This window comes from Melanotaenia boesemani, chromosome 6 (assembly GCF_017639745.1).
Source record: "Melanotaenia boesemani isolate fMelBoe1 chromosome 6, fMelBoe1.pri, whole genome shotgun sequence".
Classification (NCBI taxonomy): Eukaryota; Metazoa; Chordata; class Actinopteri; order Atheriniformes; family Melanotaeniidae; genus Melanotaenia; species Melanotaenia boesemani.
The window spans coordinates 3,933,501-3,958,528 of record NC_055687.1 but is presented as its reverse complement, the minus strand read 5'-3'; the positions used below and the strand labels follow the sequence as shown (position 1 = coordinate 3,958,528).

Below are 25,028 nucleotides of genomic sequence, written 5' to 3'. Positions count from 1 at the left end.
ATTCCGTCGTTTTCTATCTTCCCTCCTGAAACAAGGGTGGGTAGGAACCAAAAATACCCGAGCAATAACCACGGTTACACAAGCAATAATTCAGTTTACATTTGTCTCGTAAAGGCTCTTTTTAGGCTTTCCCATCGTTTATGTTGGATTAATGTCATTTTAGTTTGCTTGCTGTCTAAAAATCTTAAATAACTTGGACGTGAAACTGTTTTCACACTGAACAAACATCCGGTTTCTAATAAGTTTTCAGTTGCTTTATCTTTAATAAAATATAAATAATTGTTTTAACCAAGAATGTGAGCTGAATTTGGTATTTAATGCATTTCAGCCATTTGTACGGTGGCCAGGAAGTGCAAAACAATATTACATCGACTGCAACACTTTTACAAGTTTACCAAATCTCTTTTACAAAGATAGGTGTTTCACCAAAATCACTGATTCATCCGAATCTGTTACAACAGAGGGGCGATAGTGTACATTTCTCTGCATGGACATCTTAGAAGACAAGCAAAGTCTTAAACATTTTTATTAAAAAACACATTTCTGATAGCTATCTGAATGTGTGACTTTACTGTACCTGCATTATAATGAAGTCAGGCTTCAATAAAAGTGTTTTCAAGACTTTGCTTGTCTTCTAAGGCCTGGTGCACTCATATAGATTTTTTTTTTATCTTATGAGATTTTTTTATCTGTTTGAGACCTCACACGTGAAGATAAAAAACCTGCATTTTACACTGTTGATGGTACTGTGTGTGGTGGCTCCGATAATCTCATCCCAGAACAACACACACATAACAATGCTGTCCTGCAACCGATCTAGAATCTAGTCGTCCGAGGCGGACATCTCACGTGACCAAACGTGATGTAATAAAAAATGAAGAACCATGGCAACAACCGGAAAACACCACACCCAGCATGTAAGAGGATATATTGGACAAGGGAATTATTGTGGCGCACCAACTTTAACCTTAACCACACGCCGCAGCAGGCTAATAATTGAAAATTTATATCCAAAACGCGTCACGTTAAACCACTTCACATGTCACGATGCTTTATTGCTTTACATCCATGTCACAATCTCATGAAACAGCCACTCACTTTGTTTGATGATGTTCCAGATGTGCAAGGATATAAAACAGTGCATTTAGATGATGTTAATTGTATATACAATGATAACGATGACGGTTAATAGAAAATTTCTCCCCAAGCTCACCCTGCCTCCATGCTTCAGGCCCCAAACCAGACACAGGTGAGCATACCCATTAATAAAAATAACACACCCACAGTGCCACCCACAATCACCGGTGATGTCACCATGATGTGCGCACATACATTTTATGGGAAAATAAATAAGGCAAGGCAAATTTATTTGTATAGCACATTTCGTGTACAAGACAATTCAAAGTGATTTACACTTTCCATATTAACATGACAGCATCACACAGTTGCTGCAGGTTTGTCGGCTGCATCCATGATGAGAATCTCCCGTTCCACCACATCCCAAAGCTGCTCTACTGGACTGAGATCTGGTGGCTGTGGAGGCCGTTGGAGTCCAGTGAACTCATCGTCATGTTGTAGAAAGCAGGTGGAGATGATCTGAGCTTTGTGACATGGTGCATTATCCTGCTGGAAGTAGCATCAGAAGATGCTCCACTGTGGTCATAAAGGGATGGACATGGTCAGCAACAATACTCAGGTAGGCTGTGCTGGTTCAACCAGGCCACATTGGTACTAAGGGGCCCAAAGTGGACCAAGAAAATCTCCCCCCACCATCACACCAGCAGCAGCCTGAAACGTTGATCCAAGGCAGGATGGATCCATGTTTTCATGATGTTTCCAGCAGATTCTGAGCCGAGCATCTGAATGTGGAGCTGAAATGGAGACTCATCAGACCAGCAACGTTTCTCCATCTTCTATTGTCCAGTGTTGGTGAGTGTGTGTGAATTGTAGCCTCAGTTTCCTGTTCTTAGCTGGCAGGAGGCACCCGGTGTGTCTTCTGCTGCATCCTGGTCCAGACAACTGCTGCTCTGGATATTTTCTCTTCTTCAGACCATCTCTGGAAACCCTGGAGATGGTTGTGGGTGGAAATCCCAGTAAATACTCAGACCAACAACGATGCCACGTTCAAAGTGTCTTAAATCCTCTTTCTTCCTCATTCTGATGCTCAGGTTGAACTTCAGCAAGTCGTTTTCACCACGTCTCCATGGCTACATGCTGCCGTGTGATTGGCTGGTTAGAAATTTGTGTTAAACAGTTGAACATTTGGAGCTGATAAAGTGGAAAGTAAGACATATTACATTTTTAGGCAACTAGATCCTATTTCTCTTGGTAAACTCCTCTTTCCCGTGTTTATTTCTTCCCGTTTCCATCAGATTTTACCATTTTGGACAAATGTTTGGCCCAACTTAACAAATGTATCAGAAGGTGTCTTTTTCTAGGAAAAACACATCATGTCACATTTTTCAGTTTGACATGTGAGTCTCTGCATTGCTTCACAAAACTCATCAAATAAAAGCAGAACTGACTGAAGGCCATGAAACAGCAGCAAAGCTCCAGTTTTTAGATTTTATTGAATAAGATGCAACAAGAGCAAATTAATGTCTTTATAGTTTTAATCCCTGCAGTTACAATAAAAAACATGCACAAAAATACAAGGTGAACAGATGAGTTTGCAAGTTTCTGATAGACTGATCTGAACAAATTCTGAAGGTATAGAATTCAGCCGTCCTTATCCACTTTTAAAAGCAAGCTAAAGACTCAGTTGTTTAAGGAGCATTTCCACACTTAGCTTAACTCTTTTACTCATCGGAATGAGTTAAAAAGATTTGTCCAGCTCTTTGGTTCAGCTCAGTACTGAAGAAGATGCGTGCACTTATGCTTAAGATGATGTTGTGTGATGAAATCATAAGGAAAAAAAAGAAAGTCCTCCTCTAGTGCTACATGACAGCACCTGCGTCCACCTGGACTCCCAGCAGTCTGAGTACCACTTAATGATGACGTCCCTTCTGGTTGGTTTCTGCTGGTGTTCTTACTCTTGTCTCGAAGTCGCTTTGGAGAAAAGCGTCTGACTGTAGAACAGAACAGAATGGAGTAGAAAACAGAAATTAAACATAAAAGCATATATACACAACATGAGTTAGAAAAGGATTTCTTGTTGGGCTAAAAGTTTGAATCAAATCAAACTTTATAAAGCGCTTTTCGTGCCGAAGGCAACACAAAGTGCTTTACATGATAAACATTCATGCATATTTCTGCTGAAGCATAATAAAAACAAAACAAGCCTTTACATACATCAAAGTAGAATTACATAACAATAAATAAACACGCATTAAAATCTTTCACAGTCATATGCACACACATGCATACACACACATACATCGAGCAGACCGCCCCATTCTGTACAAACATGACCAAGTTCTGTCTCCAAACTGAATGTAGGTATAAAATACTAAAAGTAATAAACATCTGGCCTGATGCTGCTGTGAGGAAACAATATCATGGGGATCCATCCACACCAGTCCACCCATGTCCTACCGGGGCAACCACCCCCATCAGGGCAGACCGGGACCCACACTACCGTCATAAGGGTGCAGTGCAGGGCCCCAGCCACCCAGACAAGGGTGATCACCGCGGCAACAACCCCCAGACCGAGCAGGCAAAATCCCCGGGGTGGAGGATCCCCATGAGGAAAACACTGGAATTAAAATGAAGATTAAATAACCTTAAGAAACAATAAGAACAGCTGCATGTATATGTGGCGATAAGGGGTCGTGCAAGGGTTGGACAACGCCACCCCGGGACTTCCACCCGAGGAAATGAACCCCGGTGGTAATTCTTACCACCAGGTAGCCAGGTTCACAATGCACGAGGCAGAGACAGCACTTCCAATAAACCAATGAATTTATTAAACAAAGCAATATCCGTTAAAATAACCAACAAGATTAAAAGGGGTTAATCAGGGCTGAGACCTACTTGGTTGGGAAGGGTCCCAAAACAAACGAAAAAGGGGATCCCAGGGACACCACAAGTGAGGGTGAACAAACCACACCAACTCAAATCCACACAACACACATAGGGGGGAAACCACCAATAGGGACACCGATCCACCACCAAGGGGCTCAGCACCTGATAAAGGAAAAAAACAGAATTATAATCACGCTAAATAAGACAAACCAACACAAACTTGATAAAAGAAAATACAAAAAAATAGCGTCTATACTAAAACGTGCACGTGCACGCGTGCACGTCAGCTCGGCTAATAGTCAAGATAAAAGGTTCCTTCTGGCTAAACAGCTGACGGCGTCAGCGCACACACCGCAGCCGTCAGTCCTGGAAAAAAAAACCAAAACTTAGCCGACACGTCCTCCTGACGAAGATCCTCTTCAGTGATCGCGCCGAGCAAAGAGCAGCCACACCAGCACAGCCAAGCAAAACAAAACGGAACCAAGCAAAGCAAAGCAAAGCAGCAGCGGTCCAAGCAGACGTGATCCAGCGCAGCACGGTCACTCCACAGCTCGAATCAGACGACCTCGTATCACGGAGCCTTCCCCGACCCGCTTTATCCTCTGCAGCTTAGCGTCAGGCGGCGGATTATCACGCCGCTGTGTATAAAAGGAATCCCCGACTGGTTATGCAGCCTGCAGCCTCAGCCTAATGGATCCGGGAGCTTGGTGAAGAGTGCACCCTGCAGCAATACCCGGTGAGTCTCTGCAACAATAACCAGAGTGAGCAGCACTGGAGGGACAAACAACCAATTTGCAGCAGCAGCTGCTAGCCTACCTGCACCATCCAAGAGGGGGAAATTACGGATACCAAGAACTGACGTAACCCAGCCACCAGGAAGCAAGAGGCAGCCTGCACGCCCTGCTTGCCTTTTATATCATCGGCCTGCTCAGTAATTAGCCGACCAACACATACGGCAATCAATGAAACCCATAACATCCGTGTGTCCTGCTACATATATACATGTATGCATGTATGTAAATACATGCACGTATTGATGTACGTGCTTCGTGTGTGTGTGTGTGTGTGTATATACATGTACATAAGTATTTTCATGTAAGTATGTATACATATCAATGTATCTCCATGTTTTTATGTATGTATGTATGTATGCATGTGCATATGTATTAGGGATGGGCCGATACCAAGACTAGCATCGGAAATACTCGCTGTATTAGATCTTTCCTGATTGTATTTGCAGCAAGGAAATATCTACCTGGGGGAATAAACATTCACCCCCAGGTTGCCAGAACAGACGAAGCTAAATTACGTCCATCTGCTTAGAACAGTTGAGGATGATCCCACACATTGGAGATCCTTACTCATGTCACTCATGGGAAGGGTTGCCACCATACAAATGATGATTGTACCTAAAGTCAATGATCTATTTTCATTTATTCCCATTAAACCTTCCTCCACCTGGTTTGAGTCATTGGGCTCATACATCACTAAATTTCTCTGGAAAGACAAACCACCACATATTAGTTTAGTGAATCCGAAATCTTTGTCGTAAGTTTTTTTAAGTGTGAGGATGGTCCACACCCATAAGAGGGTGTTCAACCAATGGGCAGCCTCTGCAGTGCTGGGATCAGATGACCTAGGGGGCTGGTTCAGTGTTTCCTTTCTGATTTCCTTTGTAAAAGTATCAAACATTTGTTAATACATCTGTACGTTATAAAATGTTAAGTCTTAAATGTCATTGTTAAAATACTGATATACATTCTAAAGAAACATTATCATCATTCAAACAAAGCAAATGTCATTAAAATGAACTATAAAGAATGGTGAGGAAAGTTTCAGATCATGAAGGAATCAAACTTGTCAACCTTGTACCCATAACGATGATCTGCATAACTAAATACCAATAGCTTATCAACAGCATATGAAAATATTTAAAATATTGACAGAATCTTTGTTCTCTACTGTATCTTAGATAAAGAAAGTCTGTCCTCTGCAGTGTTCTTCTGCTGAAGTGCCAAACCTTTAAAAGTTTATTACCCGCAAGAATGTTAAGTTAAACAAGTCCTGGTGGGGGATCCCACCAGATGATCTCGTCTTTGCCCTGGTTGAGATATTAGACCTGTGGGTGTTAGCTTGTCAGCTTGGAAAAACAAACAAGTTTTGAGAGTAGAAGGTCCCAGGTCATCAGTTGAACATCCATCTGTGAAGCAGGGGAAAATTACTTTGTTTTAAGTATTTTCATGAAAGATTTGTGGATGTGCAGAAGATTAGTTCGGAAACTTCCCAGATACCGAGTTTATAAAAAGTTCAAACTTCCACTCCAAACTTTTAGTCACAAATGTGTTTAAATACCTTCAAAATGACTGACAACTCAAATTTAGGCCTTGTACAATACAAATTCTCTGCAGAAGCCACTATACAGGACAGAGTGTTCAAGATGGGTTTAGCACCATCAAACATCTGCTCACATTGCACTAATAACACACCCAATGATTATTTGCATGCTTTATGGTCTTGCATGCCTTTTTTTTTAGAAGCTTTTGCTTCAGGTACGTGAAGACCTTTCAACGTGGTTAAAGTGTAATATTACTGCACACCCCACACTGGGCCTACTTGGTGACCTGGGTGATACCAACATAGAAATGAACTCTGCATACATGGTCCTCACTGGGTGGCTGGGCTGCCCCGGCATGGGCTGGGCGGTGAAGCCTGGGCCTTGGTGCTGGGGAACTGTCCTCTTTTCAGTGGGTGGGGCGGCCTGCACTGGAGCAGGGGATATGGGGTGAGAGTGGGAGTTGAGGATATGGGTTTGAAGAAGTGGAACAGGTTGGGGGGTGGGGGATGCTCTGGCTGCAGCCTCTCTTTGCCGCCTCCTGTCTGGAATCATTGCCATTACTGCAGTGAGCTGTCTCAGTTCTGCTCTGTGGGCCCTCTTGGTCTGCCTCTGATCCTTGGACTCATTTGTCAATCTCAGCGGTGGATTTTTCGACAGCCCAGTTTCCATATGTGTACTCAGCTTGTTATAATTCTAGGCAGAGAGGAGCAGCAACTCTAATTAATAGAAGGTTAAACGTTGACATTAAGAATACAATCATAGATCCAGAAGGCAGATTCATAATAGTTACAATATCTATTCAAAATGTTAAGTTATGTACTGCAAATATATATGGTCCAAATGTTGAAGACCCGTCCTTTTTTCACTCCCTTTTCACCTCACTCGGTTATACCGGACCAACATAGTACCACAGGAAGTCATCAAGACTAGCAATCCACAGAAAGTGTTAAACAGTATATGAAGGATTTTGGCCTTTGTGATGCTTGGCACTATCACCATCCCACCATGAGGTGGAGATTGGAGTAGGTGGGCGGAATCTATGGTGCCCTGGTTCCCAGGGTGGGTGCTTGGGTTAGTGCTACAGGGCTGCTGAGGGCCCGGGTCTCTGGGTTGCCCTGGTCTGCCTCTAGCCACCTAGAGGTGTGGTCGCATTTGCACCATCTCACTCAGCACTCTTCATCACTGATCACTCCTTAAACCTCATACTCGGCATGCTGACACAGTCAATGAGTTGTCCAGTGAGTTTATAAACTAAGAGACAATTTCTTTTTTTTCCTTGTGAGTTTGTATCTGGTTAGTGTGCTACTTTTGTGATATGTCTTTTTGATTTTGTTATTTAAGACGTCTTAATGACTAGCAGCTCCGTTTTTCAGTAAAAGCCGTAGAAAATTTTCTGGTGTGTTCATGTACAGGTGTAACAGTTTGTTGCCTGGTTGAAAGTTTGGATTGAAGGGTCGTTGCCTTCTGTCTGTGGTGTTTTTGTCTCCTCTTCTAATAAATCAGAATATCAAGAGGATCCTTACCCATAGGCCTCCCCTTGGCAGAGCAAATTTGTTAAGCCCAATACAGCAACCAGATTATCATTATGCTTGCCATGATGCTGGACAGGACAGGTTAAAAAAACAACAACAACAACAAAAAAAAAAGTATAAACACACACACAGCATACGAACTTCCCAATCGCACTCCCCAGCACCTCCCCCTCCCTCCCACCATGCTCTGTGGGAGACATCCCTGGCAGACCAGAGGGCAGTGAGCCCCAAATCCGGTCTCCACCTCCACCCCCAGCCACCCCCATCACCTCCCACCCAGACGCAGCCGACTGCGCATCCCCCAGGACAAAGAGTGTTCAAGATGGGTCTAACATCATCAAACATCTGCTTACATTAATAACACACTCAATCAGGGGTGGCCAACGTCGGTCCTCGAGAGCCACAGTCCTGCAGGTTTTCCATGCACCCTGCACTGACACACCTGACTCAAACTAATGAGTCATTGTGTAAATTCTCATAGACTGTTGGATCCATTTAATTTCAGTCAGGTGTGCTGGTGCAGTGATGCATGGAAAACCTGCTGGATTGTGGCTCTTGAGGACCGACGTTGGCCACCCCTGCACTCAATGATTATTTACATGCTTTATGTTTTTGCACACCTTTTCAGAAGTTTTTGCTTCAGGTATGTTAAGACCTTGCAACATGGTTAAAGTGTTTTATATTACTGCACACCCCACACTGGGCAAACTCTGTGACCTGGGGCTGCCCCAGCATGGGCTGGGTGGTGAAGCCTGGGCCCTGGTGTTGGGGAACTGTCCACCATTGCTGCAGTGGTCTGTCTCAGTTCTGCTCTGTGGTGGCTGCTGGTTGACCGAGGCTTGGGCCCTCTCGGTCTGCCTCTGATCCTTGGAGGTAGTGCGGTTGCATTTACATAAGCACTCAACACAACTCACCCCTAATGCTGAGTACACACACCTACATACAGACACATGCTGACACCCACACATATACTTGTGTTCGTTGCAGTTCCTGGTTTTTGCAGTTTTTCTTCTCACAGGTGCCCCTATAAATTGTCTGTTGTGTTCTCGTAAGGCTGATTTCTACCAATGGGTGCAAGTCGGGTTGGACTGGTTAGGGTGTGGATATGTTTGGAAACTCACCTCGCTGCATTTCCAAAGCCAACCATAACCTTTACTAAGAGGTGAAATATCAGTTGGATAGTTGTAGATGCCTTAAGCTACGTTGAGCCATCGCAGCACCTTAATTAGAATAGAATCAAAACACCACACAGAAACAAAGGAGGAGATTGTGATCATCCAACAGTTTGTGTTTTTTCTTCTTAGCAGTGCTTTGTAATTCAATTTTAAATGGAGATTTAATCAACAAAGAAAATATGTTGCTCTAAACAAGAAGCCATTCCTACTTTGTTGTTTTTGCCAGGTTTTCCTCAACTGATCAACAGATTGCAGTGTGTAAAACTCCACCCTTTCGTGTCAGGTCGGTTGGATTGGTACCCAACGGAAGGGCAAGAAAAAGTAAAACGGGTCCGGTCGGATATTAGGGTACCCGTCCCAGTGTCTGTGGAAATGTGTCCGGACCAGATGATGGAAACAGGGCTTTAGAAGCCTTCAGGATGTTTACTGTTTCATTTCAGGCTGTTTAGTTTATCTGTTTAGCTTTGATTGCAGTTTGTTTTCTACCTATAGTTTTGATCTTCCTTTCTCCATCTTTTCTCTTTCTAATTCTCCTCTATCCACCTATTTTCATATGTTTCTCCATTCCTGTTATAAGGAAAAACATATTTTAAAATAATAATAAAAGAACATTTAAGATTCAAGGGGAGCCCCATATCCAAAAGGCCCCTCGTTTGACCTAAATGTCTTGATTACCGTCATATAAGGACGAGTCAGGGACTATTAAAGGTCCCATATTATACACTTTATTCCCAATCTGAGACCATTCATTAATATCTAAATGAAATATTTCCGCCATGGTATGGACAAATCGACCCTCAGTTTGAGTGCAGCGGCTTCTCTTCACCTCCCTCTTTTTAGCAGCTTCAGAAATGTGCCGTTTATGGTGGGCGGAACCCTGGTGGAGCAGCTCAGCTGTTGGCTCCGCCCATCGCATCGCCCGTCATGAGGTGATTGACAGGTTAGGCCTAAGCAGTAACTAGACGCTGATTACAGCGTAGTGAAGGATAAACAAACGCCGGAACACCGGAACCCATTCCTGAAGCCCCCATTACCGACCCAAACCGTGACGCACGGAGAACACAGCTAGCTACGCTCATCAATCTGATGCACAATGGCACCGGATACAAACAGTAGAAACAGTGACTTGGCTACATTTACAACAGTGCTAATATATTTTCAAGCTATCAGACTAATAAGGCCGAAACGATAAAATAACTGCCAGCTCTTACCTCTCCAGCTGTGTCACGGACAGTTGGTATTGAACCTGGCTTCAGCTTCAAACGGTCGGCGAAGCCTGCTTTCCATGCCCCCATGTTGTGGAAACAGTCCTCTTTGAAATGCTGGCCACAGACATGCAAAACCTTTGGAAGTTTTCCGGGTACATTTCCTCCAAAAATAAAATTAATCCACTCAGTCCTCGTGGGTTCAGTGGATGGAAGTAAAAAAACGTTTTCGTGTTCATTTATGCAGCCACAAACAGAACAGTGCTTCTGTCGCTTAGCCATGTCCGCTAACGAGGGTTGCCGAAGAGGGAAAAACACTGGGCGCTAGGTGATTTTTAGAGGGCGGGCTTTGAGAGCCGGTAAGCGGGTCCATCGCTCTGTGGGGAGTGGTTATTGTCCCTTATGATGTCATAACGTACACGCTTTCAAACTCGCTCAATTCAGCGCTTACTTCCCTAGAGGTGGAGCAGGGGGGAGAGAGAGCGCCTGAAAGAGTTTCACACTTACGGGTCTCCTACACATGCGGGGGGACCAGTATGACTGTTCCAAAACCATTAAAAAGTGAATTTTGCATAATATGGGACCTTTAACAGTCAGTCAGATCTCAGAAAATTCTGAGATCTTTTATTGAGATATATGACGTAGGACATACACGAACACATGAATACAGTTAACACACATGAATACACTCTGCTCGTGGCTACTATTACAGGGAGAATAATCTAAACACTACAGTCAAATTCTGACATCCAAGTATTATGTTTTCCATTAACTTATAAAAAATTAAATGATTTAGAAGTTAAAGAAAAAAAGTAATGAGTTTCTGGATATATTTAAAACCCCCCCAAAAAATTAAATAAAAGAACTAACCACCTAAAGTTATAAATCTTATCAGAAGGATTAAATGAATAAGTCTGCTTCTTGCAGCAGGTTACAGTAATCTCATAATATACAATTACACTGATAAAATCATACAATGTGGAAAGTATTTAGATAAGGCATTTTGTTAGCAAATTATCTGAAAGATCCTTGTGAAAAAACCTTGTCTTTACAAGAAATAATCTATATTCATGAAAGAAAAAAAAACATGTCCCCCGTAAATAATTCACTTTTATGTATCAGAATATAGTGAAGAAATATCTAGTCTTCAAATAGGTCTCTAAAGCCTGGTACAAACAATGATTTTTTAAATCATAGGAAATCTTTTTTATCTGGTCAAGACCTCACAAATGGAAATAAAAAAGTCAGTTTTGATCGTACTGCGTTGTGTGCTCCGAAAATGTAATCACAGAACACACACATGACGATGCAGTCCAGCACCTCATCTACAATCTAGTCCTCCGAGCTGGTCAAACATTGAAACATAGAAGATGAGCCATATCAACAACCGGCAAAAAACGTAGAAGAACCACACACACAACCGGCAAAAAATGGAAAGAAGAACCATATCAACAACCGGCAAAAAACGAAGAAGAAGAACCATATCAACAACCGGCAAAAACCGTAGAAGAACCACATCAACAACTGGCAAAAAATGTAGAAGAAGAACCATATCAACAATCTGCAAAAAACGTAGAAGAACCACATCAAAAACCGGCAAAAAATGTAGAAGAAGAACCATACCAACAACTGGCAAAAAACGTAGAAGAAGAACCATAGCAACGACCGGCAAAAAACGTAGAAGAAGAACCATAGCAACAACCGGCAAAAAACATAGAAGAACCACATCACCAACCGGCAAAAAATATAGAAGAACCACATCAACAACTGGCAAAAATGTAGAAGAATCAAATTGACCACCGGCAAAAAACGTAGAAGTAGTACCACATCAACAACCAGCAAAAAATGTAGAAGAAAAACCATAGCAACAACCGGCAAAAAATGTAGAAGATCCACATCAACAACCGGCAAAAAACATAGAAGAACCACATCAACAACTGGCAAAAATGTAGAAGAATCAAATCGACCACCGGCAAAAACCGTAGAAGAACCACATCAACAACTGGCAAAAAATGTAGAAGAAGAACCATATCAACAATCAGCAAAAAATGTAGAAGAAAAACCACATCAACAACCAGCAAAAGATGTAGAAGAAGAACCATATCAACAACTGACAAAAAATGTAGAAGAACCATAGCAACAACCAGCAAAAAGCGTAGAAGAAGAACCATAGCAACAACCGGCAAAAAACACAGAAGAACCACATCACCAACCGGCAAAAAATATAGAAGAACCACATCAACAACTGGCAAAAATGTAGAAGAATCAAATCGACCACCGGCAAAAAACGTAGAAGTAGTACCACATCAACAACCAGCAAAAAATGTAGAAGAAGAACCATAGCAACAACCAGCAAAAAATGTAGAAGAAAAACCATAGCAACAACCGGCAAAAAATGTAGAAGATCCACATCAACAACCGGCAAAAAACATAGAAGAACCACATCAACAACTGGCAAAAATGTAGAAGAATCAAATCGACCACCGGCAAAAAACGTAGAAGTAGTACCACATCAACAACCAGCAAAAAATGTAGAAGAAGAACCATAGCAACAACCAGCAAAAAATGTAGAAGAAGAACCACATCAACAACCAGCAAAAGATGTAGAAGAAGAACCATATCAACAACTGACAAAAAACGTAGAAGAACCATAGCAACAACCAGCAAAAAGCGTAGAAAAAGAAGCATGGCAACAACTGGCACAAAGCAAAGAAGAAGAAACATGGTAACAATCGGAAAGAAAGGGGAAAGAAGGGGATATATAGGACGGGGGAATGATGGAGGTCTTGGGACCATTGTTAACAGAAAAAGGCAGAACTAAAAAAAATATCAGACTGGACACGGCGTGAACACGGACTTTGTTTACTTCCTTGCTCTCCAGCCAGCTCGCTCTGATTGGCCACATTCCGTGCCACGTCACCCCCCACACAGTCACAATGCACGAGTCGGCGGTGTTCTTCAGAAATCTGCACTGAAATATTAAACATGTTCAATGTTCCCAACTGTGGCTATGACCCATATCGGAGCGGATTATCGGGACAAATCGGCTCATAACACACCACAGACCATATTATGACTGGACAGGGAAATCACACAATGATTGGGCGTTTGCCGTCCAAGGTTGGGAAGAGGCAAAATCAGGTCAAAAACAGCCCAAATATTGTTATGTGTGTGCCAGGCTTATAAGTAAATACAACCCTCAGGTGAACAACAACACATTATATCGCCCATACTGCCATCCATGTTCTTTACCTGTTTGTGGGGCTAGAGCCTAACCAAGTTAGTCAGGCGAGAGGCGATGTTGTTGCAGCCGAATATTTCTAGACTCGGTCCTCTTCCTTCCCTTTGTAAAATGGCTGCAGGAGCATTTAATCATCAGTAGTTTTTAAATTCTTGACAGAACGTCCAAACACCAGATAAACACAGATGTCTGAGACTGAACAGGTGGAAACACCTAAACCTGAACGTCATTCATCATTCAGCTTGTAAGGATCTAAGTTATTAATTTGTGTTTTTGCATCATAACAACTCTTCACCTGTCTTGCGAGCTCATCGAGATTAGGATCTTAGCTGCTAGCAAAATATGGACAAATTTGTGAAGGTAACAATGGGCAATGAATGAATCAACAACAGATTTCAACTACTAAAAAAAGACAACAAAATCTGATGAGGCACATTTTGCCCTAGGCATGACCAGGTAATGTTCAAGTAAAGGTCAATGGTGGGTACTGAAGAGACACCACAGTGTATCACCACCGTAGAATACCCCCTTGAAGTTCCTCTAACCAGCTCATATATACACTGTAAACAACATTGTTTACAGATTAGTAGCAAAATTTTGCACTTTGCGTCGTTTCTATTTTGTGTGGACACGCATGTGTCCTTTTAAAGAGACACGCCATCTAAATAATTCACCACAAACCTCACAAGGAAACAGTCTCTGTCCTGTGTGGATTCTCATGTGTTGGTTTAAGCTTGACTTGTGACTAAATCTTTGTCCACATTCCTCACAGTTGAATGGTTTGTCTCCTGTGTGGATTCTCATGTGTCTGTTTAAGTGTGTCTGTTGACTAAATCGTTGTCCACATTCATCACAGCTGAATGGTTTGTCTCCTGTGTGGATTCTCACGTGTTGGTATAAGTGTGTCTTGCGACTAAATCTTTGTCCACATTCATCACAGCTGAATGGTTTGTCTCCTGTGTGGATTCTCATGTGTTGGTTTAAGCTTGACTTGTGACTAAATCTTTGTCCACATTCATCACAGCTGAATGGTTTGTCTCCTGTGTGAATTCTCATGTGTCGGTTTAAGCTTGTCTTTTGACTAAATCTTTGTCCACATTCATCACAGCTGAATGGTTTGTCTCCTGTGTGGATTCTCATGTGTTGGTTTAAGTTTGTCTTGCGGCTAAATCTTTGTCCACACTCATCACAGCTGAATGGTGTTTCTCCTATGTGGATTATCATGTGTTGGTTTAAGTTTGTCTTTTGACTAAATCTTTGTCCACATTCATCACAGCTGAATGGTTTGTCTCCTGTGTGAATTCTCATGTGTCTGTTTAAGTGTGTCTTTTGACTAAATCTTTGTCCACATTCATCACAGCTGAATGGTTTTTCTCCTGTGTGGCTTATCATGTGTTGGTTTAAGTGTGTCTTGCGGCTAAATCTTTGTCCACACTCATCACAGCTGAATGGTTTGTCTCCTGTGTGGATTCTCATGTGTTGGTTTAAGTTTGTCTTTTGACTAAATCTTTGTCCACATTCATCACAGCTGTCTCCTGTGTGAATTCTCATGTGTTGGTTTAAGTTTGTCTTGCGACTAAATCTTTGTCCACACTCATCACAGCTGAATGGTGTTTCTCCTGTGTGGCTTATCATGTGTTGGTTTAAGTTTGTCTTTTGACTAAATCTTTGTCCACATTCATCACAGCTGAATGGTTTTTCTCCTGTGTGGATTCTCATGTGTTGGTTTAAGTGTGTCTTGCGACTAAATCTTTGTCCACACTCATCACAGCTGAATGGTTTGTCTCCTGTGTGGATTCTCATATGTCTGTTTAAGTCCCCCTTTCCAACAAATCTTTGTCCACATTCATCACAGCTGAATGGTTTTTCTCCTGTGTGGATTCTCATGTGTCTGTTTAAGTGTGTCTTGCGACTAAATCTTTGTCCACATTCATCACAGCTGAATGGTTTGTCTCCTGTGTGGATTCTCATGTGTCGGTCTAAGTTTGTCTTGTGACTAAATCTTTGTCCACATTCATCACAGTTGAATGGTTTGTCTCCTGTGTGGATTTTCATGTGTTCATTTAAGCTTGTCTTGCGACTAAATCTTTGTCCACATTCATCACAGCTGAATGGTTTGTCTCCTGTGTGGATTCTCATGTGTAGCTTTAAGTTTGTCTTTTGACTAAATCTTTGTCCACATTCAGTCATTTTACCACAGATTGTTGATGTTGACATAAACATTAAATTTAACAGTTTTTACATGTGTCGACACTTTCCTGCAAGTTTACATTTTGCATCACTTTAAAACATCTTGTATGGTTTAAATAAAGGCTTCTTTGTAAATGTCTCTAGAGAGATCGTTGGTGGTCAAACTCTTGACCACATTCAGAGCAGCTGAGGGATTTTCTGGCAGTGTTACACTCCACGTCACTGTTTACACCTGACCTATGTGCCCTGTCGTCATTCCATCTTCCATCACTTATCCTGATTGGACCACAGATCCTCTGGTTCCTGTTTTATGGAGAGATGCTCCAAGTCCTGCTTGTCAAGACCACATTTGCAGGGAACCCCTTCTTCTACCACCAACAGTTGTAGGCATCTGCAGATAACACTGAAAAACAAACAAAAATCTCTGTTAATTTCTTCATTTGACCATGTGTAGATCCATTGACAGAACATGGTGACCCTCATCTTTACTTAGGTACTGTCTGACATCTGATCTGTTACACTCTCATGTGATGGCTGGAGTAGCACAGCACACTAAATAGTGGAGGGCAAAATGCAGAATAAAGTGCTAAAAACAAAAGCTGTGTACAAAGCACAGATGGGTTGTGTTGTGGCAGAGAAAATCAGTGGTGTTCTGTCAGAGTTTCTGAAAAAATAGTAGCAATCACTGCAGATAATGCTGCCATTATAAATATGGCTATTAAGCGCCTGCAATTAGGTAAACTGTGCTGTGTTGCCCACACACTTAACCCTTATGCACCCCTTTGAAAAAAATCCACTTTTGCACCCTAACACACATAAATGAGCATGTAAAAAGTCATATAAAATATTTTATATTTCCTTTTTACTTTTTTATTCTTCAAACCAGGATCAATTCTAATCATCCATATCAATGATTAATAAATTTTTAATTAATTTTTAATTTGAGGAAGTTAAAGATTAGCTTAGAAATTAATTTATACAGTACATGTAACAAGTCAAGCCATTCATTATAACACCATGAAGGCTGACAGAAAATAGACCATAAACAACATCTGGAAATTAATTTAACAATAACAACAACATAACGAGAACAGTTCAGGGGAGGCAGGAGCGGCAAACTGTGAAGTAATGTTTTTTTGCAAAGAGGTTTTCTGCAGTTGTTGCAGTTGCTTTGCACAATTATTCTGCAAGAGCCAACCATGGTAATAATGTTTTTCAGCAGCTCCTCTGCCGGAGCAAATGAAGTGAAAAACTTGCCACTTGTGACTGTTACTCTTGTCAGCACCAGCTGATCGGCCGGTGTACAAACTCACAGGCAGTAAGATGTTTTTACGTCACAGGCTACCCACATTTTCAGGCCATACCTGGCTGGTTTCACTGGGATGTACTGCATAAAATTGCCATGCCCGTTATACGGATCTAGCTGCTCATCCACGCAGAAGTCCTCATCCTGGTTTGAAGATCACCTGTACCGGGAGGATTCCACTCAAGCGCCACAAAATAAGGTGGCAGCTGGTGTGACTACGGATACGCTAGAGGTGGCTGGCTTGACCGCAGTTGGAATTTGTGGGTGACCACTGGATTTTACCACTTTTAGACCTCCAAGACGGTCTTCCGTGGCTTCTTCACCACCGTTTGTGGAGTCACTGGAGCTGGTGGATGACTAGTCAGCCGCCGGAATGTAGACCTCAACTTGGTGGAGTGAGTGTTGCTCTCTGTGATTTTATCTGAGATTCCACCGGTGTGCTCAGTCACATCTGTTTGGGACTGCATGATGTCCTGGGCCTGCATGATGTCCTGGGCCTCTGCTACCGTGTAACGGTTTTATCATGGTATCAGGTAGGAAATTAAATGCTTTTCTCCAACTTGCTCTTATAAACTGTGCTGCAGATGCAGCTGTGTAAACAAAGATGAGGATTGTTTTCACTTCAACACATAACTTTGATGAGCTGCAAAGGGTCCTGTGTTTTGTTCATTTCGAGGCAGTGCAGAGGAATGCATGTAGATGTGCATTTTACATATTTTAAAATAAAAATGTGGAGCTGCTTGAACGTTCAGGAAAAAAATACACATGAAATGGATAATATGTCAAAGTTGCCACTTGAAAGCTTCCTGCGCTATTGTGCATTTTGTCACACTGTAATGCAATTCAATATACACATTTTTGTGCTTAGGGTCCAAATGGGGAGTAATTACGATAATAGTAAATCGTCTGTACTTATATAGCGCTTTTATCCAAAGCGCTTTACATGTACGTCACATTCACCCATTCACACACACACATTCACACACTGATGGCTGAAGCTGCCATGCAAGGCGCTAACCATGACCAATCAGGAGCAAGTAGGGGTTCGGTGTCTTGCTCAGGGACACCTCAACATGAACTCGACGGGCCGTTATCGAACCTGCAAGTCTTGGGTTACAAGACGACCACTCTACCCACTGAGCCATGTTACAGCATAATGTTGTTTACAATAGCCTAAAAATAAAATTAAGATCGTGAAAAAAATGCAATTTTCTGCATCCCATCCCTCATCTTTAAAATCAGCGAGGGGAAATGTTAAATATGCTAGAAATTAAAATGCAAAAACACATAAATGGTCATAGGTGTGCATAAGGGTTAATCTTGCAGCACAAAGTCTGTACTCCTTAAATTCAGTGAGTCAGTGGGTGGCTAAGGTCTGAACCACTGTTGTGTGGATGAAGAGGGGCTTGATGGCGAAGGTGGTTCTCTAAGAGAAGCAAGAACTTCCACGAAAGATACAAGATGTTCGTACAGATTACAGAAGAATGTAATGACCTATTTGTAATGATGAGCTCTGCAACGTAGTTCTATAGTATTTGAATCCAATTTTAAATACAACTGTTTGTCTCCTGGTATGAAAAGCATCTACTAAATGACTTAAACTTAATGTTCTGATTTGTTTGTGTTTTAATCAGATTTACCTCGACACAGACTCATCCTTGATGTAAGAATGCGCTGAAACTGGGTATCTAATGCTGGAGAAATTCAGAGAAGTACCCTGCAATTCAAGCAGTTAGCTTGAATCAGCAGCTGACAAATAATATGGAAAAAATACCAGTACACACAAAATTTGAATTCAAAGAACAGTATTACACTGCATCAGTGAACTGATTGTCCTGACTTACTACAAAGAGCTCACTATAGACTATGTGCTAATGTAGGGAAAGCATATGTTAAGTGCTTTGTTAAGAAAAAAAGAATATTTCGAACAGAGATCTATGTGTTCTTTATTCTTTTTCATACAGGTTTGCTCGGCTGACTGGGGAGGATTTTAGGAGAGAAGAAGACTTCGTCAACCTCATCAAAGTTCAACACTATGTGTCTTCAGAAAAAAGCCCCGTATGCGGACAGATACTACCATTTCTCCAAAAGAGGTACATCTGACTGTGGAAGAGGGAGACACAGTGTTCGTATCCAACCTGAACAATCAGGTTTGGGCAAACCTATCTGAGCGCCAACAGGTACATGACTGAGGCAGGTAGCTGGAAAGAAAGAGATGAAGAATGGAAACTTCTTTAATCCAAAACAGTGTCGCAAAAATGACTTCTTTAGGGTCAGGAATAAAAAGGGGGAAAAGGAGTAAGAGGGGAGAAAACTATGATGTGATTTTAGCTATAACACTCTACCAGTCAAACTAGCAGCGTTCCATTAATAAGTGTTATTGTACTGGAAGCTTTTATACAAATACAATTTTACTCCACACAACAAGCCCGTATGGAATAACAGATGCATTTTTTACAAGAGGAAATCATTATTTGAGAAAGAGTCGTACTCCAAGGGTATCTGGTCGGTGGATCATTTGATGGACTCAGTCGGGAATGTTTTAGATCCCAAAACGTTTTGCGCTGTGTGTAGTATTGGCTGTTCCAAAAACCATTTTGAATAAATTGTGAAACATGTCCCAATCTCGATTCGATCTCTTGTCAAGGAATAAAAGTTATATTCAAACACTTCTCCAGTTATGAGATCTCTACAGACTGAGGGAATTAAATTTTGCCAGGTTAAATGTAAAATACTGAGGATTTTTCTCTTTAAAGAATGTTTCCCGAAGCCAGTTAGGAGTTATATTCTCAACGATTTTAATGAAGATCAAACTCTTAAAATCGGATCTAATTTTATTACATATCTCACCGGGGTTATTTGACGAAGCTGGATTAAGGGAAAGCCGGACTTCTACAATATTCTACAGTCATTGTGTGGCTTATCTTGACAAGTCTAGCTTATTAATTAGAGAGTTTCGTTTCATCGACATGGCTTAGTTGAATGCCAGCTGAGTAACCATGGTAACTGATGCAGCAGAACTAGCCTGCTCGGGGGCAGGCTAACGTTCAAGCTTAGCTTAGCTGTGTCTCAAAGGTCTGATACAGGCTCCCTAAAGCAGGGGTGTCAAACTCCGGTCCTCGAGGGCCGGTATCCTGCAGGTTTTCATCGTTTCCCTGATCTAACACACCGACTGAAATTGATGGGTTATTGTGAAGAAGTTGACAAGAAGCTGTTAGATCCATTTGATTTTATTCAGGTGTGTTAGATCAGAGAAAAAATGAAAACCTGCAGGACACCGGCCCTCGAGGACCGGAGTTGGACACCCCTGCCCTAAAGAAAGTTCCACCTGGTAGAATGCTGCACTCCCGCCACCCATGCTGGTATAAAAGTAAAAAAATAAATAAATAAAATAAAAAAACACTTATCGGACTTCCGGGATGGCGGCGAAGCAAGTGGCAGCATAATTCCCACGCTCTCAGTGAGGTTCTATGTTTCCCCGGTTTGAAAAGAATTTATCTATCTTCTTGTGTAAAATGTTATGGGGAAATACAAACTAAGGAAAACTAAGGCGACAGAAAATCAACTTGGCAACAAAAACGAAGAAATGGCGACGGGAGAAAACGGTGAAACTTCTACCGCAGCCGAAGCTAATGCACATACGGATGCTCTGCAAGCTAGCATCGTTGCTATCCACGCGGAAATAAAAGCAGGACAAAAAGACTTGAAGAAAGACCTAAACGAGCTGTGTGAGACAATGAGACGAGATGTGAAGGAAGAAATCAGAAACTTTAAGGAAGAAGTTAGCCAGAAATTGAGTGTGATCGGGGACGGCCTGAAAAACACTGAAGTGAGGATGGATGATGTGGAGAAGAGAGTGGCAGAGATAGAGGAGTGGAACAGCGGTGCCAAGGAGGTGCTTCTACAAACTCTGCAGGATCAAGAACGCATTCAGTCCAAGCTGGTGGACCTGGAAACACGCTCACGCAGAAATAACCTCAGAATCTTCGGGATCCCCGAGGGAGAAGAGGGACCTAACGCTTGTGAGTTTTTGGAGAAGCTCATTAAAACAGAACTGTCACTCCCTGACATTGACCTCAATATACAACGCTGCCACAGATCTCTCGGACCAAAACCTCCACCGCAGGCCGCCCCGAGATCTATGATTGCCTGCTTCCTCGTTTACAAAACTAAACAACAAGTCCTAACTGCCGCATGGAAAAAGAAAGAAATACATCTCAAAGGCAGAAAAATTTATTTTGATCATGACTACCCAGTGGAAATTATAAACAAACGTAAGGAATACGCTCCTCTGAGGAAGGTACTAAAAGAAAAGGGACTCCGTTTTCACACACCACCACCCGCGAAACTTCGTGTTTTCTACGAAGAAGGACCCACAACATACAACACCGCCAAGGAGGCGAGGGACGACATGCTGAGGAGGGGGATTCTGATGGCTGAATGTGTTGCCCCAGACACACCTGTCAACTTATCCCAGATTGACGTAACAACAACACCCCGCAAAAGCCTCAAAGAGAACTCCTGGGAGACTCGTGGATCCACTAAGCGATGGGACCGGGCTACGGATATCGAGAGAGCAAGAGAAAAACTCCGGAGATTCCAACACTCACTGTCGCACGGTGGTAACAAGGTCTAGAGCACACCCGTGAGTAGATTACCAGAGACAATTGCGAGCACATGCGCGTGTGCACGGACTCATACAGACACTCAAAAGTTATGGTTAAATAAATCTAAGACACTCAGTATATGTATGTAAAGTAGATAGATTGTCTTCCTTTGTTACATGCCGTTTGGATACAATCTTTGCCCTATTATGAACAATTTCTATGCAGTTGCAGGGAAAAATGGGCCCTTAGTTAATAATAATTTACACTATTTTAGGATCATTATCTGGGGGAAGGGACTAGCTCTTACCCATTATTTATGTGTTTTGATAAGACACAAATGAAGATGCTAGTGAGCATCTGGAGGGGCCCTTCAGGAGAAGGATTCCCCTCCCTGTTCAGAAGTTATATTTACACTTCACTGTTGGAGGTCTTTTCTGTTGCTTTGATTTTTGGTTTTGCACAGATGTTCCCAGTCTACATGTTCAGGCCTAGAGAGAAACCTAATGTATGTATGTATAAGATTCTAGGGATAAGATGGTGAAGGAAGAATACAAAGTAATTACCCTAAATGTTAACGGTCTACAAAATCCCATGAAAAGGAATAAACTACTTACTAAGATGAAAAGAGAAAAACATCATATCGTTTTCTGGCAGGAGACACACTTAGACGATAAGGAACATGAGAAATTAAAAGCTTTGGGTTTTAAAAACACTTATTACTCATCTTATAGAAATGGAAAAACAAGGGGAGTTGCAATACTAATTTCATATAGAGTAACATTTCAACTTGTTTAACAGATAACTGATAAAGAGGGTCGGTATATTTTAGTAACAGGATATATTGACCACAAGCTTGTGACCCTTTTCAATGTGTACAGACCACCAGATAATGATGTAGTGTTCATTAAGAAATTATTCAATATAATTACAGAAGAGAGTTCAGAAATCTTTATCAGTGGGGGGGACTGGAATATTCAGTTAAACCCCTGCCTAGACTCTACCAATACATCTAAAAGAATAAACCCAGAGACAACTACAGTCAAAAAACTTTTGTTTGAATCAGGTATGATGGACATCTGGAGGGAGCTTCACCCAAAAGAAAGAAAGTTCACATTTTACTCTCATCCCCATAAGGTTTACTCAAGGATAGATTATTTTTTCATGTTTAACCGAGACAGACATAGAATTAAAGGATGTGAAATAGGGGTAAAAGACATCTCAGACCATGCCGGAGAGTACCTCTGTCTCTATCTGGACACCGAAATCAAAAACACAACCTGGAGGCTTAATACAAGCCTGTTGAATGACCCGTTGTGTATAAAATACATTGAAAAGGAAATGGGTGTGTATCTGGAATACAATGATAACAATGAGGTGTCCCCAAGTACTCTATGGGATGCAGCGAAGGCAGTAATTAGGGGCAAAATTATTGCGTGGTCCTCTACCAAAAAAAAAGAAAAACTTCAGAAATTACAAGAACTAATAGGCAAACTTAAAAACCTAGAAACTAAACATCAGGAATCTGATGACCCTCATCTCTTATACCAGATACAAACAACTAAGCAAAGAATAAATGAGATATATGATGCCCATGAAGAAATGAAAGCTAAATTTATTAAACAAAGATATTATGATAATGGTCCCAAAGCTAAGAAACTATTATCTTGGAGGATTAAGAAACAACAGGATGAAAGATCCATTCACAAAATTAAAGATGCACAAACTGGAGAAACATGTCACAAATTACAAGAAATACAAAACTCTTTTGTGAATTATTATAAAACTCTATACACACAACCAGATGGTGCCGGTACCCTGGACATTGTGAACTTTCTGAATTCACTGGACCTGCCGTCCATTGGTTCAGAACAAAACAAGAGGCTGATGCACGAAATAACAAAGCAAGAACTGGATACTGCAATTTCCAAATTAAAAACAAATAAGATGCCAGGGACAGACGGTTACCCAGCAGAGTGGTACAAAGAATTTAAGCATGCAGTGTCACCTCTGCTACTGGAATGCTTTAACTATGTACTTAAAGGTGGTGAAACTCCAATATCTTGGAGGCAAGCCATAATCTCTGTAATTCCCAAGCCCGGTAAAGATAAATCTGAATGCGGTTCCTATAGACCTATATCAATTCTAAACTTAGACTATAGACTATTTACATCTATACTAGCAAAGAGATTGGAAAACATAATCCCAGAACTCATAGATGAAGACCAAACCGGGTTTCTCAAAAACAGACAAACACAAGATAATATAAAGCGAACCTTACATGTAATGGATTACATGTCCAGGACTGAAGATGAAGCCATTGTTCTTAGTCTTGATGCAGAAAAAGCATTTGATTCTGTCAGATGGGAATATTTATACTTAGTATTACAACGATTTGGTTTTAATAGCTCTATAATTCAGGTTCTAAAAAACTTATATTATGCACCAACAGCCCGAATAAAAGTAAACGGCAGCCTCTCTAACTCAGTAACACTAGAGAGGGGTTGTAGACAAGGATGCCCACTAAGTCCAACCTTGTTTGCCTTATTTATTGAACCGCTTGCCCAATCACTGAGGGAGGATAATGATATAAAAGGAATTTGGATAAGAGGAACAGAATATAAAATATGCCTTTACGCGGATGACATATTGATTACTCTTTTCCAGCCTGACTTCAGCCTAAATAAATTATTGTCCCGTCTGACAACATTTGGTCAATACTCTGGCTCTAAACTAAACATTGATAAAACACAACTCATTTCATACAATTATACACCTTCATGCCACATTACAAACCTTTCTAACTTAAGATGGGACAATAGCACTATTAAATACCTGGGTGTTAAAATTCCAAAAGATCTGTCTAATATCTACACTCTAAATTACCTGCCAATAACCAAAGGAATAAAGGAGGACTTAAGTAGATGGACTTTGTTGCCATTTAACCTACATAATCGTATAGACATAATTAAGATGAATATCCTACCACGACTTCTTTTTCTCTTTCAGTCTATACCCTCAGCAATACCCATACAACAATTTACAGAATGGAGGAGGATGTTTTCAGGATTTATTTGGAAAGGTCCAAAACCCAGGGTTAGATATAAAACCTTACAACTACCTAAAGAAGAAGGAGGGCTCTCCTTGCCAAATATGGAGAATTATTACAAGGCAGCACAACTAAGATACCTAATATATTGGTGCGACCCATATTACAGTGCCAAATGGAAGAACTTAGAAATATCCCAGTTAAACATACCCCTACAGACATTAATAGGAGATAAGAATATGTACTCACAACAAAAAGAGCACTTAAACAGCTTGACAAAAACATCCTTTAACATCTGGTTTGAAGAATGTCGTAAAACTGGAAAACCAAATCAAATTGCTCAGATGGATACCATATGATAGTGATTTTAAACCATCACAGATTGATGAACGATTTAAGTTTTGGACCTTTAGAGGTATAACTACATA

At 41.3% G+C, this 25,028-nt stretch overlaps 2 protein-coding genes across 3 annotated transcripts in view; one reads left to right on the top strand and one right to left on the bottom strand.

Annotated features, from left to right (window-relative positions):
* Positions 1–25,028, top strand: part of LOC121641689 (E3 SUMO-protein ligase ZBED1-like) — a 631,274-nt gene that overhangs the window by 402,405 nt on the left and 203,841 nt on the right. The window lies entirely within an intron of this gene.
* The window catches only part of LOC121641647 (gastrula zinc finger protein XlCGF8.2DB-like), a 399,458-nt gene continuing 387,277 nt past the window's right edge, over positions 12,848–25,028 (bottom strand). For both annotated transcript variants that reach the window (XM_041987909.1, XM_041987910.1), the window contains one exon: positions 12,848–16,044. In XM_041987909.1, coding sequence (XP_041843843.1) covers positions 14,067–15,674 — 1,608 coding nt within the window. In that variant the 5' untranslated portion in view covers positions 15,675–16,044 and the 3' untranslated portion in view covers positions 12,848–14,066. The remainder of the gene's footprint in view (positions 16,045–25,028) is intronic.